The following is a 19,595-nucleotide window of genomic DNA, read 5'->3' on the forward strand; positions in this document are numbered from 1 at the left end:
TTAGTAGTATATATATATATATATATATATCGACAAGGGCGCCGGCAAAATAATACAAAAGGGGGTGCAACCCTCTAACAAACTACCCTCCCTTCCCCCCGAAAAAAAATTTAAATATTCTGCTATTACATTTTGTTTTGTTATTACATATACTTTCATCTGTTCAGTTTTTCAAGATACATTTCCTCATTGTTAGCAAGATATTTTAAAAAAAGTACGAATTTCTTGTACTTACAAATTTTGCTCAGAAGCGATCGCGCTGGCGCTGGCATAGCCACTGACTTTGAAACACAAATAACTACAAACAGTAGTTTCGTATACTAACGTGTTTGTGCACGCTTTACATTGGTATTTATTGTGTTGATGAAGTTTTACAGTTGCGAGAAGTCAGCTTGTGTTATACATCTTTGTTAAATTGAATAACTAATGGAAAATATAATATTATTTACATTTTATTAAATGAAATTTAAAAATATAACTCAGATATCTTCCAAGTTTGTGAATGCTCAGTGTGCATAAAAAAAGAATCAAAGATGACTCAGAATTCCTTGAAAAAGTTAAAAACAGATTTGGACAGCAAACAAGACGTTTACAATTCTTGTTTGATTAAACAATTTTTTAATTGTTATGTATCAATAATTACTTAATTATTTGTTTTTCCATGAAAATATGTTTAATAAAAAAAATTTATAACAAAATTTTTCTGTGTCTCTTTAATTGCTTTAAAAAAAAAGCCAGGGGGGTGCAAGTGCACCCCCTTGCACCCCGCTGCCGGCGCCCTTGTATATCGAGTATCGAGAATAGAAGAAAGTATATAAGTCAGTGAATCCATGCGACGCACGTGTGGATAAAAGTTAGACTTTTTCTAAAGAATTTCTTAACATAGCTTTTTCTATACTAACCAGAATGCCCATTTAATTAGTTATTTATTCTGGAAAACTTTTATATATGATATTATAGTGGCATTTTATAAATGGTATTAATGCTCGCAAACTTTTCTTTTTTTTTTTTTTTTTATTGGGGAGAGGTCCCACCTCCGAGTAAACATGGGTAAAAAAGAAAGAGACCCTTGTTTGCCTTAAAGTTAGGGCAAATCTGGTCCCATCACCTTGAGATTTTCCTGCCTTTCATAACTGCTAAATTTTTTTAATTTTTATTTTGAACAAAAATTTTTAAAATTTAAATTAATTTTTTTATAATAAATGCAAAGTAACTTTATTAATACAAAAGGACTAAGAATCAAGAATTTCTTACGTTAGACAGTGAATAAGAGATAACAAAAAAATTATAACGTAGTATCATTCATCATTATCAAGCAATCATAATGCTAATTATTTGAGAAAAATATTTGCTGGTATCTAGTTAAAAATATGATGGCTACACCTGTAAAAAAAATATTTGCTACGACGCAAGAAGGAAACTAGTTCCCTAAGTGATGGAGAAAAAAAATGCCAGAAAAAAATTAGGCTATTAAGAATCATTTGCTCGTACACCTTATTGCATTTGCTGTTCAGTCATTGAAGAAAAGAACAGTGAATGCGTGGGAGTTTTTTCCCCACTTATTTTTTTCCCCTTTTTTAGAAGCTTTTAAAGAAGGCGCGAACTCTGCTGTAAGGAAAAAAAAAATTGAGGAAGAAATTTAGTTGAAAATTTTCGATCCGTAAAATTGGTCTATTGTAGCTAAAGGACATAGTCTTCCGGATGAAGAAAAATAAAGAATGAAAAAAAATAATATTTATGGCTGTTAATTTTCACAAAATAATCATTCTTTTATTTTATTACATAGATTACCTCCTTTCATTTTTCATTATAGTATTTGTTATATAATTTAAAACTTTATAAAATTAACAGTTATATAGATACAATTTTCATGAGCGGAATTTTTAGTTAATAATTTTGAAGTATAAGGACGAGGCCTTTGAAAAAAACTTTTTGGGGGTTTGAAATATTGNCTATGTGTTGTATATTGTGGGTAAGTTTCATAAAATTCCATGTGTAATTTCTTGAGTTATCGCGATTTTTGTGAATTTTCCTTAATTTATGATAACCAGTGTATAAGGACGAGGCCTTTGAAAAAAAACTTTTTTGGGGTTTGAAATATTGTAGCACAGATTTCTAAAAGTTATAATTCTGAAATGTTGCAGCATTCATTATAGAACTTCCAATCCTCTATTATTCTTTTTTTTTTCAGTCGAATTTTGAGAAAATGCTTTTTCCTTATTGCGTTAACGGGCTTTAGCCTTAGAGAAATAAAATTTTCTTTCTTTTTCTGTTTTATAAATAATTAAATCGTAGCTTGATATTAAGAAATTTAAATTGCTTGTTTCTAATTTGTGCAATTCATGCATTGATTACTTTTGCCCACAAAAAACTTCTGTGGTAAAAATTTTAAAAAAATTTTTTTTTTTTTAAATTACGGCTTTGTAACCAGGAAGTTCATTTCTTGTAGCTTTTGTTGTCTGAAGTAAGAGCACATCAATGCCTGAGGCTAATTGTGAGACTATTGAATGAAGAGAATACTGAATGAAGATTCATTTTTTGTTTTTTCTTACAGGGCCAAGTCTAAAAACGGGGGTCGATCACTGAGGGAGAAGTTGGATAAGATTGGCCTTAACCTGCCGGCAGGTAGGCGGAAAGCCGCCAATGTCACCCTCCTTACATCACTGGTTGAAGGTATGATTTTTTTCTTTCTTTTTGTTTAGCTATCTCTCTGTCTCATTCATCTTTTTTTAGAAGATTTTTCGATTATGTTCTTAATGCTCGAAACAAATGTAAAAGTTTAGCGGGAACATGTTTAACTTTTATTATGTTATGTTTGAACATTTTAATTCTTACATCAAATTTAATATCGGCGTCCTTTGCATTTCATTGTTATCTTCTTTTTACAGACTCTGCATTCCTCATGAGTTTCAACAATAGTTTATAGATCGTAAAAAAAAATTTATAAGTAAATAAATAAATTCCTAAACAAATTTGGGAGGAAATATTTGTCCGATAAAATTTCCGGTTTTCACGAGTTTTCAGAATAGCAATAGCAATATTTTGAACTCAATCCAGAAGACAAGAAAACTCCTGGATCAGTACTCACAGAGGTACTGATTTGTTATGGAAACTTGGAGGACTTTGTGACCCCGCCAGATTTTACGTGTGCACCAGTTACCATTCAATACACGGGGAATTCTTCGGCCGGCTGGATACTAATTCCCGTTCTCACGAACTGTTGCTCATCAAATCATTAATTTTATTTAAGTTTTCAACTGTAAGTAGTTGTTGAATCACTTATGTTTCTTTTCATCACTAGTAACATTGTAAGAGCAATATAAATTAAATTTTGGAGCACTTTAATCAATAATTTTAATGAATCCGAAAAGCTTAAATAATTCTTTGTTTATATGAGTCCTATATTGCTTAGCAAATGTTAAGAGTTTCATTTATTTTGAACTCATGGTGTTATAGCCTATTTACCTTTTAATTTGCCTTATTATGTATGTTAAAGTGTAATATTTCTCAAGACTTATTAACAGCTTCGTTTAGAAATAATTTTTTAACTTTATGAAACACATAGTTGCATTTGAACAGTACAATGCATCACTTAACCATGTATCATTTTTTACTTTATTTGCTATAAAAACTGATAGACTTGATGAAAAAAGATGCTTGTCAACAATAGACTACCTTGTAGACTAAATTCTAAACACCGCTTTATGCTAATTCTTGACTTTTTAAAACTATGTAAATACTCAAATGACTGGTTATGTGATGTATAACTCGGTCAATTATTTTTTTTATCAAACCAGACAAAAGAATTCGAGTCAAATTTACGACTTTCAATAAAAAAAAAAAAGTCTATTTCGAGGCTTATATCAAATAGCATGAAAGGTTAATTATAAATCTAAAAGAAAATTATAATAAGAAACTAGTTTCTACCAGAATGAAAATTAAAAATCGAATTCTCTTATTTATTTTAAACTATATTATCTTATCACACTCTAATGAGGTAGGAAATCGATACACATTTCTTTTTAAAAGTGAAAAAAACAAACATACATTCTAATGTGAGAAATTATATGGCTCAAGGTTTAGGTAAATTTTTTTCATCCTCGCTTCTAGAATTCAACAATTTTGTCAAATAAATAACCTTTCACAAACCACTTTATTTAAACCTTTTTGTTATGCTGAAATGACTATCGAAAAATTTACAGTTCATTTCCTTTGAATATATTTAAAATTGCTATACCTCTTTAGATACAGATGTTATAATAAATTTATTAAATATTCATTAGATGCTAAACACTAATTAAAAAAAAAAAGCTCCATTTGTAGAATTGCATTTTCAGAAATTGATTTATCTATTTTGCAAGAATGTAATAAATTTGTAATGCCCTGTTGAAAACAGCGCAAAAAATTTATTAAACGTTTCATTAGCTACTTAACTAATAATAAGAAGTGTAAAAAAATTTCTTTGATTTAATGATGTATCTAAAAACATCCAATTTATTTTCCATGAATATATTAAATTTGTAATAGTAATAGGCCATTTAGAAAACGATATACAAGAAAATTTTTGAAATGTTTCATGAGACGCTACTAAGATAAATTTTTTCTTCGACAGACTTTTATTTTGTCAAATTTCGCAACAAGAATATGATAAATTAGTAATGTCCGATTAAAAACAGTGCAATAAAAATTCATAAGCAACCCTTTAGCCCCTTAACAGTAAAGTCTTTTTATTAGCATCATCACATTTCTTAAAATACACAAATTTATTTTCCAGTAAATTTGTAAAATTTGTAACTTCACATTTGGAACAGATGTCCAATGAAAATTTTTTCAATTGCTTCATTAAATACTTAACGCTAAATCATTGATAGAATTAGGTTTTATTAAACTCATCTATTAATTTCTCATTGAGATTAAATAAATACTGATTCCACTCATAAAAATCCTCATCTGTTAACCATTATCTACAATTCGAATTCTATCATTTCTTATTGTTGTTTTTTTTCCTACATCCATTATCAGATAGGCTAACATCAGTATCACAGTTAATACAATGACGAATATTATAATTATTTATGGTCGCACAGTAAATAAAAAATAATTCTATTTACGAACAACTTTTAATCCCGACCTTCGTTGGCGAATTTTTGTGCAATATCTTGAACTCGAGTTAATTATCCTCGCTATAGCAAAAATAATTGCATTTTATCAAGATTCGATCTTCTGTAATTTCCATAATTGGCCTCTTCATCCGTGTTTTTTTCTTCTTTTATTTACCTCAATCATGCAGGCGTGGTGACGGAACTTCTATTTTATAGTTGAAAAAAGAAATATTAATAGACTGTAAAAGAGAATTTAAGAACCTTCATTACTATCATCTACAATTTAACACTTTGTTATGCAACAACAATGACGGGAGGTGGTTGTTGAAAACTTCACAATAACTTAGAGATCTTTACAGAAAACTGGATGTTTTCTGCTACTAAACTGTAACATATTTATCCAATCCTGTTTAGCAGTGAAACTAATGATATCTACAAGACATATGAGTTAATAATGACCTCAGAGTATTATAATAGGAGTGTGCAAACATTAGCAGTTATTATTTTTTTTAATGATTTAAATTTTAGCCTTTTTCAAGCTGAAATTTAACTAAACTAACAGCTTAAACTAATTTATAATTGACTCATTCACTAATTAACTAATTAAACTGAAATTTAAAAAAAGTTCCCCACTTAAAAAGAAAATACAGTCTGATCAAAATGATTTTTTACTGGTGTTTCTATATGTTGCTTCATATTCTTTTAAGTTCTTATGTGTGTTTTTATGCATTTACATTATATTTTAGTGGTTTTGTTCTATTTTTTCTATATTTCTAATCTATTTTTTGTCCTCTTCGAATAAACTTGAAAACGCTATAGCATATACGGCATCTTAACCTAAAGATCATCCTTTGTTTTCTTATTGAATGAGACTCAACTTGTTACACCGTTTAATATTCCTTTTCCTTGAGCAAGAGGTGGTGCTTGCATTTGGTGCAGACTTCCAACTCTTGCAGAATTAAACTCTGCATTCAATCCGATTCATTCATGCATTAGCATTTTGTATTTTTTTATGCTTTTCCTGCGTTATATAAAAACAGCTTAATTCTTTTTAAATTCAGAAAGAAAAAAATTACTTTTTCAATATTACATTAGGAAATTGTTCATGATGTAGTAATAACCATGAGAAACATTGTATAAATATTTGTAAAACAAAGTAATTTCTGGTAAAACAAGGTATTTCTTTGTCAGCTAAATAGTATGAAAAACATTAAAATTTGTAAATGCTCTTCATTGCTTACTTTGAAACTCCCTCCGACCAGTTCATCCACTAAAGCTCAAAAAAATAGTTTTTTTTTTTTTTTTTAAGGATTAAAGGAATTTTTTTTAACAACAGNTTTTTTTTTTTTTTTTTTTTTTTTTTTTTTTTTTTTTTTTTTTAAGGATTAAAGGAATATTTTTTTAACAACAGTAATAGTTAACTAACTTAAGCTCTGTTTAATCAAAAATGAGTTTCTTTGGGAGTTCGCCAAAAATTATCATAAAGATTATTTTCGAGAATCATTTTTATGATTGTGTTAATCTTTGTTTCCACGACTCATTGGTATTTTGAAAACAGAGAGAAAATCGTTATTTTTGCTTTTTTCCCCAACCTTGAAAGTCCATGAAGCAGAGTAAAATCATAATAATTATTGGTGTCCTCTCTTCAAAAACATCAATATTTTTGAACTTTAAATGAAAAACATACCATTTATAATCAAACATATTTTTTCATCAGTTTCCTGATCGATTTGTTGGGTAAAGAAACATTATATAACTGAAAAACTGATTTTTTTTATAAACTACGAAAGGAGGACTTATTAGGCAAAAAAAAATTTCATGGAGCATATGATTTTTTATTTCATTCTTATTTTAATCAGGTTTTATAAATAACATTTATTCCTGCTTCAATGACCTGATCAATCTCTTTGCTTTCTAAAAAAAATACGGAAGTATATTTCTAGAAACAGAGAATACAGCTACGGGTGTATTTATGTGTAATAGAACATAAATTACTTCAAGTTTTGTCTGCAGCTGAGAGAACTGAATATTTAACTTGACCAACTAATAAATACTAATAAAAAAATGAAGGGTATAAAGAGGATAGAAGAAAATCTATTCTAAAAGCTTATTATACAGAATATTATTTTGATCGTATTATTGTGATAGAATTATTATTATGATTGGGTTAAATCCACGGCGAATTAGTATTGAGAAGGCAGAGAGAACACATTCTCCCCCAACCTTCAAAGTTCATGAAACAGACTATAAGTTCACAATCCTCTCCAAATACATCAATAACTTTTTAAACTTTAAAAGAAAAACATACCATTTATAAACATAAATATTTTTTCACCAGTTTTCTGATCAATTTGCTGGATAAGGAAACATTACATAACCGAAAAGAAAAAAAATGATTTTTGTGGTATAAACTTCGAAAGGAAGACTTTTTTTGGTTCAAAGACTTTATTTAAACTTGTTTTCTCGAGGAATATAATTTTTAAGTTCTTAAGATAAACAACATTGCATGCTGTGTACAAAAAAGAAAGAAAAGGAAACAAAGACGAAGCGGAATCAAAACTATTACATGAAAGGCTTGGGTAAAATGAAGTTTTTCTTTCCATAGAGTCAAATGGAGTCGTACATAAAAGCTTCTATCTTCTACAGTAATAGCTCTTTCTTCCATCTTTCTTTTTACGGAAATAATGCATTTCAAAAGCTAAAGTCATTTCGGACTTGTTCTTCTGCGATAAATACCTCATATTCCGTCTGTAAAAATAAGGATTAGCCAAGTTCAAGGTTCGCGCTCTATTCAAAAGTTGCATTCGCATACAAATCTTTCCATTAGTGCTAAGATTCAAGATCTTCACCAGGAATCAAACAGGAAATATAAAATAGAGACATGTTCTATTACAACTATATTCCCGAAATATTGTTGGTGCGTATTCCGTAGTTCTATTCTAAAATTCTATTCTAAAATTTCATTGCTCAATTACAGAAGAAAAAAAAATAATTTACCGAAAAGAGTTCAATGACGTAAAAGAAAAAAAAATGACCCCTTGTTCAACTTATTGTTCGGACATTAAATAGAACATACTTGTTGTCTCAGATACAGTGTTGAAAAAACGTTTCTTCAAAACGCTGTTGATTTACGCGTTTCTCTTTTTTTTTTCTTTCCTAGGTAGAAATTATACTTTTTGATAAAGACTGTATGTATTTTTTAACATTATTACTTATTCTACGAGCGAAAATTGTAGAATAAAATTACTTCTCGTTAATTTTTTTCCTTCAAATCCGTGACTTGTTAGATAAATGAGCAATGAAAGAAACTTGAATTGGAGGTAATGTTCGACAGGTACAGAAATTATCAATTGAATTTATTTCGTTACTTATAAAGTATAATGTTACTTTTGTAAAAGATAATATTTTGCAAGGAGCATTAATCTTTGAAAAATGCATTAAAGCATGTGATTTTTTTTTCTTTCCTATTTTAATCAGGTTATATAAATAACACTTATTCATGCTTTAAAAAATTGATCAATCTCTTTGTTTAAAAAAATTACAGAATTACATTTCCGGAATCAGAGGTTATAATAGCAGATATATTTATGTATAATGGAAAATAAATTACTTCAAGTTTTATCTACAACCGAAACTTGACCTATTGACAACTATAAAAAAAACAATAAAAAAAACAATAAAAAAAATAATAAAGGACATGCAGATGGAAAAAGAGAATCTATACTATAAGCATATGATAAAATTAGTTACTAATATGAGACATAAAATAACCCTCTTCAGTTACTAGCTTGTTATTTTAAAGATACTCTCTTGATTTGCTAAGAGATCTCTACCCTCGGCATAATTGATTTTAGATATCATTGATTGTTTCCTTGATATTTTAATGTAAACACTTTTGATGATATAGTATTATTAGACAGCTAAATACCTTTCAAAAAAGGTATTGAGCTATAAAGAGATCTCTATACTAATTACGGAGAAATAGGGCTTGATATTTTTTTAGAACTGTTACGATTTTTTTTTCCAAACATTCACAGCAATATAATAATGCGTTTTATGATTTTGAGTAAGTAATTTAATACTACACGCTTCTCAGTTTTTATATTATTTTTTTTTACAATATAATTCCATTACAGTTTAAAATAATGAAAATAAATTTGGATGACGCTAAAAAATTCCTTTAACGTTAATTGCATAAAAACAAAGATACTTAACAAAAATTTAAAAACAGATCAACGGTTTACTTTTTAACTACTTATTAAAAACTGTTTATCGCAGAATTATATTGGCATAATTTTGTCATAAAAAATTTGTTAAGAATGTCAAATACTGCAGAATAATTGGGATATAAATTTGAATTCAAGTACTCATTTATGGATTTTAGCAATCAAAATAACCAAAAAATTGCCTTCTTTAAGAAGCACTTTGCAAAAATGTAGTTGTAATAAGTCTGGTAGCTACTATCCAGCCAAAATTAAAAATATAAACTTGTGGTCATTTATAAGAAACTGCCGAATCGGTTTTCAATAAATAAAAAAAATTTTGCTCTCTACTCTTTTAAAATAAAAATGAAAAATTCTGATTCAGGAAAATTAAATTTGAAACTCTCGAAGTTATTTTGTCAAAAAATTTGTTAGAAAATTTAAACTTAAAAAACTCAATAAAATTAAAATAAATAAAAATTACAAAAAAATAAAAGTAAATAAAACGATTTTTTTTTAATATATGTTTGCTTATAATTATTAGTTAACTAATTTTTTGAACAAATCTTTTTTAAAAAAATCACTATAAGGTATTATGAAAAAATTGGAATTTAATAGAGGGGGGGGGGGGAAGCAATTGTTCTCAAACACATGCAAATGTGATGATGCCAAAAATTCGATCACCCTTCAGAATTCAGTCTTTTTTAAATCATTCTCTTACATTTAGACTAATATGAATGATAACTGCACACGTTGTGATATACACGAATTTTTCACACCTTTAAATAAAATTATTCTAAACTAAAATATTTCACTATGAACAGCTGTTAAATTGTTTCTTAAATTTTAAAATTTTTACAAGTAGTTTTGATCTATATGGAATATATATCTTTCAGTCGAAACTGTAAAAATTAGCTTAAATCCTTGTATATAAAAACCATTTTTATCCTTCTTTTTTTAAATAATAGAGATTGTGGATCTCCAGCAAAGAGTTAAATTTGAAAAGGGAAAAATAATTATTTTGTTTCCCTCAAGTGAAGTTTCGGCTATGTTTTGCAGATCGGTTTTGTTACACATTGATACTCTGTCGAAACCGTAGGACGCAGTCTCAACCCCTCTTTAAAGAATCCATCTTCTTGAGTCGCGAACAAATTTGGTATTCTAAACACTCTGTCATCATTTATAAAAAGAAAGATGGGTAAAAAACCGGACCAAGATTAGAGAGCACTGCCGTGGATGCTAGATTGCGCACTGTGAGAGTAAAGAAAAACTGTGGGAAATAAAAAGCGGCGGCAAAAGTAAAAAAAGAAGAATTTTGAAATGATGAAGATCGAGTTGTGAGATAAAAATACAGAAATGAAATAAAACGCGATTCGCTTCAGAAGAGTTTTTACACATAGTTATGTGCTTGGATTTCGAAACACATGTTGACGTTTTCCACAGCAATTTAAGCTTCTTTACAGCTCCATAACTTCGCATTCTTTATATAATTTTTGACATTTATTTATTATTACATTTCTCACTTGTCTTCTTTTTCCATCCAATAAATGTTGTTTTTCCATAAGGTCAAGAATAACTTGGCAGTTATTTGGCACCAACTCTGTCTTAATTTCACCACTTCCCACGCCTTTCACGTTTTTGTTGGCGCTTAAAGGTAGATGTCTTAATTAAGTATGAATGAAAACATTCACGGAAAATCTAAGTTCGCGTATTCCTGATTTTAATGGCGGTGTTGCATTTGTAAAATAGCTGCATTGTTATTATTATTTTTTTTCTTTACTTTTTATATGTATCAAATATTATCTTAATATGCATGCATCCAATATCTTAATGTTTGATGAGATATTTTGTCATAAAAATGTAAATAGTTAGAACTGAGCTTATCAGGATCAAGTTTAAGTGGAATTTCTTTATTCCAGCTGCCATTATTATTCGTTCTCGATTCAGCATTTTTATTATTTGTATATTCTCTATTTGTAACTGAAAAACCGAGGTAGTTGAATCTTTGTGACCTTGAGTTTATTTTAAGTAAAGTAATTTAAATTCAAGATTTTTGTAAAAAAAATCATTTTGTATTTACATTTGTTTAACATGCCCGATAGCCGAATTTTAAGGTTATTCTCCGAATTCCTGAACAAAGAGCAATTTAATCTGAAATCTTCCAAAACTCTAAAGTAATAACAGTATACTTCCTAAATTTTTGGAATATTATTTCGATATTGAAAAATTCCAATTGTCATATCAAAGCGTCCTAAGTTTAAAAAATCTAGCTACTTTTAATTTTTAAAATACTTCGCAGAACACACGAAAAGGAAAGTTTGTGATTAAAGTCGGGAGTAGTGTAATCAGTTACGTGGTAACCCAAAAGTAGGCTTTTTTTTTTTTCTTTTTTTTTTAGAAGTGCAAAAACCCTTTCATTTTCTATAATACTTACTATAGTTTAAAGGTTGAACATTTGTCAAATTTTCTTCGTGATCAGCACTTTAGTCAATGTATTTTTGCTACCGTGGTAGACGCTGTGGAGATTTCAATTTGCCTATGTCATTCCAAATACTAGCCCTGTTCTTGAGAAAAAGTGCTGAACCTCATTTTCACCACGTCCGTTGAAATTGATTCGCCGTTTGTTAAATCGTCCCTCTCCTGCAGCAATTTAAAAGGAAAATCATCATACGCACACCCCATACTGTAAACTGAGCCCAGTGTGAATACCGTCTGAATCCTAATTGAGGGAACATTTTCCGGAAAGACATTCAGTTTCAATAACAAGGTGAAAGGTGAGGTTTGATGCTTCTCAAGGACATGGCGGTAAACTGCTATGACATGGGCAAGCAAAAGCAGCCATGGTATTTGTAAAAAATTGAAGAAAGGAACTGTGATTATGCAGAAAAGCAGGCAAATGTGAAATCTTTAAAATGGTGTAAATATCGTGAAAAATAAAGTTTCTTTTAAAGTTTAAAGTTCTTAAAGTATTTCTAAAAAAAAATATATATATTGTGGAAGTACTACGAACATGGATTTTTATTGTTACCTACTGTATGCAATCATTTCTTTCTTTCTTTTTTTTTTGTTAATTTTGATTTAATTTTATTGCTTAACATGTATCTAATATCAACACACTACCTAGAATCTGCATACTTCACTTTCTTTGCAATTTTTTGACCGGAAAAGGTATATATTTCTTAAATTATTTCATTCATTTGATTAGAAATATATGGCATACTTTCTAGTTTCCAATCAGAAGAAAAACTCTTAAATTATGAACGTAAAAATAATTTTCTTTCGTGAGTTGACCTAACTCTCATCTTGGGTACATCATCTCATCTTGCTTTTGTGAGATGGTTAACTATTTTCTTGGAAACTACGCAATGGTTTGATTTTTTTTAATGAAAATTATTATTATTTATTCATTTTTTTATGTGCAGGGCTGTTTATCAAACTTTTTAAAGATAAATGAAAAAAGGTCTATTTTCATTTTAAGGAAACTCATTTAATGGATTGAATGATCAAGAAAAATTGTTTTTGATTTGAAAAAATTTATTTGTACGAGTAAAGATTTTGAAATTGCGCAACGGCTTCATTATTGACATTTTATCAACTTGTCAACTTGTAACTGCATGCATAAAGAATGCATTTTATCAACTGGTAACTGCATAAAGATTGAAAATTTTGTTTCGAAAATTTAAGAGTGTTTATTTGATCATACATTTCGGCATAAATGTGCTGTCTAATTACTTAAACTTCATTAAACAAAACTCTATTTTTTGCACAAAAAAATTACCCTAATCAGCATTTTCTATGAATTTATTGCAATTTAGGATGCAATGAGTTATCTCCATTTAAGACACCTCAATAGAAGTGGTCGTTCTCTTAGGAACAGTTAGTAAAAAAAGTGATTATCAGTTTACTAAAAAAATATTTGTTATAACATGCCCTTACATTATCATTTTCAGTTTTTTAATAGTATTGCACTGCTTTTCTCGAAAGAGGATCACAGAAAAAATTTTTTCTTTAATACTCTTAGGAGCCCAATTTAATTCGATTCTTGTATCAATACATTGGAAGTTAATTATTCCGTAAAGAAATATCCATTTATTTTAAAGAATTAGAAAAAATATGTATGTACTGTTTCTGAAGTGAAACAAGAATTTGAAATTTTACGCATTCGAAAAACAGCTTCATATTTTCTTATGCTTTTGACGTTTTTTCAATTTCATTTATATGGTATTTAGTGCTTGTTGACTATTCAGAAGACAGCGGGTTGTACGATGTGCACTCTTATATACAATTCTAGCTGTAGCGTATTGAATTGCGCTTTTTATTATACCTTAAAAGTCATGATAGAACAGGGGGGAGGGGCAATGTAATAATAAAGTACATGATATGCATAATTGTAATGACTAAGTAAATGTCCATTTCAGGTGAGGCTATTCACTTGGCTAGAGATTTTGGAAATGTTTGTGACGCCGAATTCCCTGCCCGACAAGTAGCCGAATACCTCTCCAGGAATTACACAGATCCAGCACTCATTTACAAAAGGAAACAGGAACTTATAGATTCAAGGTAATTCTTTAATTTTATTCTATAAAATGAAGGAGAAAAAACTTCTGTTATGTCACTATTCGTTATTAACCAAAATATTTTTCTTTTATAACGCTGATTTTAAACCTTAGGAATACAATGATTATAGTTTATTTAATTTCGTATCACCAAGATGTCAATTATTTACTATGGCTGCGAATGATTTACTAATAAAGAAATGTGTCTGGAGAAGACTCTGCTGTAATCATATTAAATATATCAAACAAATAAAAAAAATCTAGCAAATTTCTTGAAATGAAAATTTCATTCATCATAATGATATGAAATATTATTCACACTGAATAAATGTCAAAAACATGAGGATTCGATTAGTTATGAAGCGATTTAAAATACTTTTCCGGAATTGCACAATCAAAATTTTTTATGAAGTAACAATTTTTGCCTCAATTATATAATGCTACTAAATTAATTCAAACTATTATCTTAAAATTTAGTGCTTTTTTTGTTTACTTTAATACTTAAAATTATTTTTAGTAACATACATGTGTGCACATATACCCTCACGGGATCATGAATATCATATTCGATTCACTTTTTCATTTATTTATATACAACCGGTGTGGAATAGTCAATTCATATCTGATTTGCAGCTACCAATACAAAACTAACACCAGCTGTTTTTACCTGAGCAGAGCTTGTCATTTTTAACTAAGAAGCAATGATACTCATTTAAAGATACGTAAAATCATTTTGTGCTCTTATACATTTTAAATATTTACGCACGTGCAAAAATGAAAGTCATTTTTTTGAAACATTAAATGACATTTTAATGAATATTAAAAATCGGATTTAGAATTACTAAAAGCTTTTTTCAAACGTATTTTTCTGTTAAACATCGCCTTATTTTAAAATATTACAGCGAGGTTAAGAAACAGGGGTTCGATTCCCGATGGCGACTTGAGCCCTACCCAGTTTCGATAGAGATGGGTACTAGCACGTCTGTGAAGTGAATGCTATTGTCACCATAGCAATGAAATTGCATCATTGTCAACATTGCCTTTGCCATCATTCTCAGCATTCCTATTATAATGTCGCTGGGCATGAAAAAGTGCTGTATTAGCCTCTGTTGCGGGGCTGTTTTATTTTTCTACTTACGGATTAAATTATTTAATATTTCACCCTTAACAAATTAGATAACCTGGTAGGTACAAGTATACACAATGATTTGAGCCGTGGTAGCTCAGGGAATAGAGCGTTCGTCTGAGGTGAACCGGGTTCGATGACTAACCGATTCCGCACCCTTCTTGCACTGACCACAGTGCTGGCTATCCTCAGTGATAGACGGATCAAGGGGTAAAGGCCGTCAGTCTAACCGTGGATGGTTTTCCTTGCCATGTAAAGCACATGCGGGTCTTCCATCAAAAAGTCATCCACGAAGGCACATTTCTCCCAATACTTGATCTCCAGCAGCTCCCTTGTCTTCCGGATTATGTTCAAAATTACAAAACTACGGAGTTGAACATTAGTAGTCGTAAGCCTGAAAATTTGAGTCGGCTGTTCAACGAAGGCTATAAAATAAAGTAAAACTTAGCTAGAAATTATTTTCTTCTTGAATATTTCTTATCGTGATCTTTAATAAGTATTTCCAGACATGCAGATTTGAACAAAAATTAATGCCTAAAAATATTGGTATTCATTTTGAAATACTTGATACTGTATGAAATAACTTTTACAAAAACCAAGCTCTCATTTAATTTCTTGACCTAAATTTTAATTAATATTTCCCGCGTGATATGATTTCATCATTTTACTCTTTTGCCATATAATCAATCTAAATTTTTCTTTTCTCGATTGTAAGTGATAGAGAAGATTTTTTCTAATTATTTGTTCTTCCCCTTCCTCTACTTTTCAATGATAATGACCTCAAACTCCAATCTCATTGAACGGCTTGTAAATTCTCTACGCGTCCTGATACTCTGAAATTCCCGGATCTATAAAGGACTTGTAATGACAGGGTGGAGCTGATGGCCCAGCCCTCTTCTGCTCCTACCTCTCATGACGTCATCATAAATCATCTTTAATATTTGGTAGCTTTCCTTCCTCTATCCATCCTCCCCTAATCCCATTGGAATCTCTTCTCAGAAATTCAGACTTAGTAAGCTTAAGCTTATAAGTTTACTACACAGTAAACAATTGATTGATTTTTTTTTCCCTTTTTATATTTGTTTTCATATTTAAATAATGGAAGCAAATTAAAAATATTTTGAAGGAAAAACTATTATTCAAATGTATGCATCATGAGCAATTATTAATTTCTTGGAAAAATAATAATTCATTTAAATTAAGTCGTAGTGTACTTGTGCCGTTGATTGCTATATAATTAAAATTAAATTANAAATATATATATACAATATATATATATTCTCCGTGGTTTCCTCCGGCGAGGTTTTGGCAATGGCAGTTCATTCCAGTTTGAGGTTTTTTCTGTCACGATTCTGACTTCATCTGATATTTTTTAGCCATGATTTAATGACTAAGATTTTTATTAAAATATATAACATTGAAAGAAAATACGAACAGGATGGTGGCTGCTATGTGTATGTAAATGGTTAATGTCTTATGTCAGTTCAACTCTTGATTGAGAATAATTTATCAAATTCAAATGATTCTGAATAATCAATGTTATTTATTTGAATCAAATGAAATAATTCTGAGCTGCCAACTTATGAAATAAATTAAAATTCATGAAATCAAATAATCCGAGGATGTGTGATTTTTATTTATCAAGCACATGTTTTTCGCATTGGTGAAACGAACACTGCATACATTTTCTCTTCTGTGACTGCTCTTAAATTCGCAAGATTAAGGTATCCTTAAAAAATATACAAAATTTGCTTCATTATTAACTGATATTTTTAAGTGCACACAAAAAATCACCCATGAATAAATATTCAACCAGTTAAACCATGTAGCTGTACTAAACACTCCAATCGTTTCCTCCACCCCTTTAGAAAAAAAAACACAAATTGATTAATATTCAAGAAGCATTCTGAACTTTTAACAATGAATCGTGCCGCATGACTTTGATCCAGAAGCGTCATGCCGTTTTGCTTGAAATAAATGATGGAAGATAGAGAGAAGAAGAAGAAAAATCCTCTGGCATGTGGTAGGTACGCGCGCACGTTTCACTTCACTGCTTATGCATGCTGATTTAATTCTGATGCCCAAGAATCAAACAACTTCCTTTTCTGCTTATTCTTCGTTTTTGAGAACGAAACGGATTCGATCATCATTTGAGCATATTGATTTGATCCATGAATGTTGTTTAAATGCTTAGAAAGGCAAAAGACAAAAAGGAAAGAAAAAAATTTCATATTTCTATTTAGAATGGATGCCAGGATTTCAATCACAGTTCCGGGTTATCGTTAATAAATCAAACAATATCTCAATAGAGTGAAAGCAATTTGCATAGCACACCACTTGTGTCCTTAACCTTTAAAAACTATTTAAACGTATATTTATTATGCAAAGATGAAAACATTTTCCCAAAACTCTATAAACAGGGAAGCGCATAACATTAATTTCCTTTCAAAAATGCTGGTTGAAGAATTTGATAAAATGCGTAAGATTATTTCAAATTTTTCATCGATTTAGGTTACATAGTTGCTAAAACTCATTTTTCAGTAAACTACTTTATTCTTCCACTTTTACCTGGTATCTTGGGTTTATTCAAACGTTTGGGGAATTTTGTATATTTTAAAAAATTTCTCAAATTTGAAAAAAAATTTTTAAAATTCCCAATCAATATAGATTTTTTACAGAATTGCTTGTTTAAGTATTTAAATAACTATTACTGCTAAATAATGAAATAATCTTCATTTATAGTATAGCGGAACAAAATTAAAAATATTTTTTCTTAATTTTGTAGTGAATCGTATTTGGCAACTAACTTAGTAGTTTCTTAGTTTTGAAATTAGCAGTTTTCGTACATTTTAAATGAATCCTCAAAATGATAAGGAGTTTTCCACATATTTCATTTTGTACTATAAAACAAGATTTATTAAAAATGGCACCGGCATTTCTGGCAATCATCCCCCATGAAAGTTATCTTCGTGTATGAATGTTTATTGTAAGGTATTATCATTTGTTATTAAGTTCTGTCTTATGATACAAAATGATATTTGTAGAAAACCTTTTATCATTCTGAACTTTCTTTCAAAAAGTAGGAAAATTACTTTGACGTTAATTGAAGCTTTTTAAATTTTTAAAATATTCAAATCGGACTTTTTTCATTAGTTGCCAAATGCGATTCGCAGCAAAATTAAGATAATTTTTATTTAATCTTACTTAATTTTTTTAAACAAAGAAAAATGTAAGACAAAAAAATAACTTTTTTAAAATCTTATCTCCATGAATAAAGCTAGGCTTGCGAAATTTTGTGTAATTACTGCACATGATAAACCAAAATAACTGTCACAAGTTACAAATTTATTACTACATTTTTTTTTGCATTGGTGTTCGAAAACATTACTTTTCGTTTGTTATTTATTGTCAGTCCTCAAAAAGCTTTAAGCTTCATTGATATGCATGAGAAATCGCATGATCTAAACACTTCTGAAGTAATAAAATAATTCGTTAAGCACTTCGGGAGAAATGTGAAAAAATATATTAGTATAGAAGTGTTTCCATTATTTTGTCCACCCCCTGAATAAAAAAATATATATTTCGTTATGTCTGTTATGTTATATATGACGTTCATATTGGCAGCTATGGTTCATAGATGCCTGTAACATATTTACTTATTTTTATTTTGAATAACATATGTATTAACTTCTTTATTTATTTGCAGAGAAATCATCAAAGAGTTTGCAGAATTCTTGGGTCAAGACCGTTCACCACTTTGCAACGCTAAGTTCCAACCCATTCTTCCTCAGCAAATACAACGCCACTTGACACATTTCTCCCTAATTTCACACGGATTTGGCTCCCATGCCATTGTATCAGCATTGTCTGCTGCACAGAACTACATAAACGAATCCATCAAATATTTGGACAAGCAATTATCTAACTACAACCAAGCTGCTGTAACAGCGGCGGACGTTAACAGTCTCATCAATTCATCGAAGAAAGATGACCAGAAGTGAAAATAAATTCGTCCCATTCAAAAATCAAATACATGCTTTTGCTCAACAAAAAAAACATGAGATTATTTTTCTAGAATTTTAAGGTCCAAAGGATTTTTATAGACCATAATTGTGCCTTATGAGGTTTGATCGTAAACCTTTTTGCTCAAATCTGATTTTCTGAAGATTGTGCTTCGCTCAGAAGATGTGTTTCAGCATTTTTCTAATGACTCACAAAACAATGAATGCCAAGATTGCCAAACTTCAATAAGCCTGACTCACTTTTCACATTATTTGATTTTACACACTTTTATGTTTGCTGGAATTGTGATGAGTTTTGAGAAATGCTTTTGATTGAATGTGAATGTTTGCTCAATTATTCTTTATAAGGGTCGTAGAGTATAAAATTCTACTATGAAAGTATTTTTTTAAAATAAAACTTTATTTGTTCAAACGTTTTTCAGCATTGCTCATAAAAATGTTTTTGATTTAATTGTTTAAACTTCATTTTTTATAATATGTAATGATTTATTTCTTTAAAAAGCGCAACTTATTTTTTCCTGACATGATCTTGCGTATTTTGAATGTTTTATTTTTTTTCTTCTCTTGATTAAACTAATTTAGCTAAA

The 19,595-nt window shown here is 29.3% G+C and overlaps 1 protein-coding gene across 1 annotated transcript in view; it reads left to right on the forward strand.

Moving 5' to 3' along the window:
- LOC107452006 (transcription factor AP-2-beta) overlaps positions 1-19,259 on the forward strand; it is a gene marked incomplete in the record, with an annotated part of 79,286 nt that extends 60,027 nt beyond the window's left edge. Inside the window, 3 exon segments of the mRNA XM_043043319.2 lie at positions 2,555-2,673; positions 13,723-13,864; positions 18,693-19,259. Coding sequence (XP_042899253.1) covers positions 2,555-2,673; positions 13,723-13,864; positions 18,693-18,987 — 556 coding nt within the window.
- Positions 19,260-19,595: the final 336 nt, after the last annotated feature.

Source organism: Parasteatoda tepidariorum, chromosome 4 (assembly GCF_043381705.1).
Source record: "Parasteatoda tepidariorum isolate YZ-2023 chromosome 4, CAS_Ptep_4.0, whole genome shotgun sequence".
Lineage (NCBI taxonomy): Eukaryota > Metazoa > Arthropoda > Arachnida > Araneae > Theridiidae > Parasteatoda > Parasteatoda tepidariorum.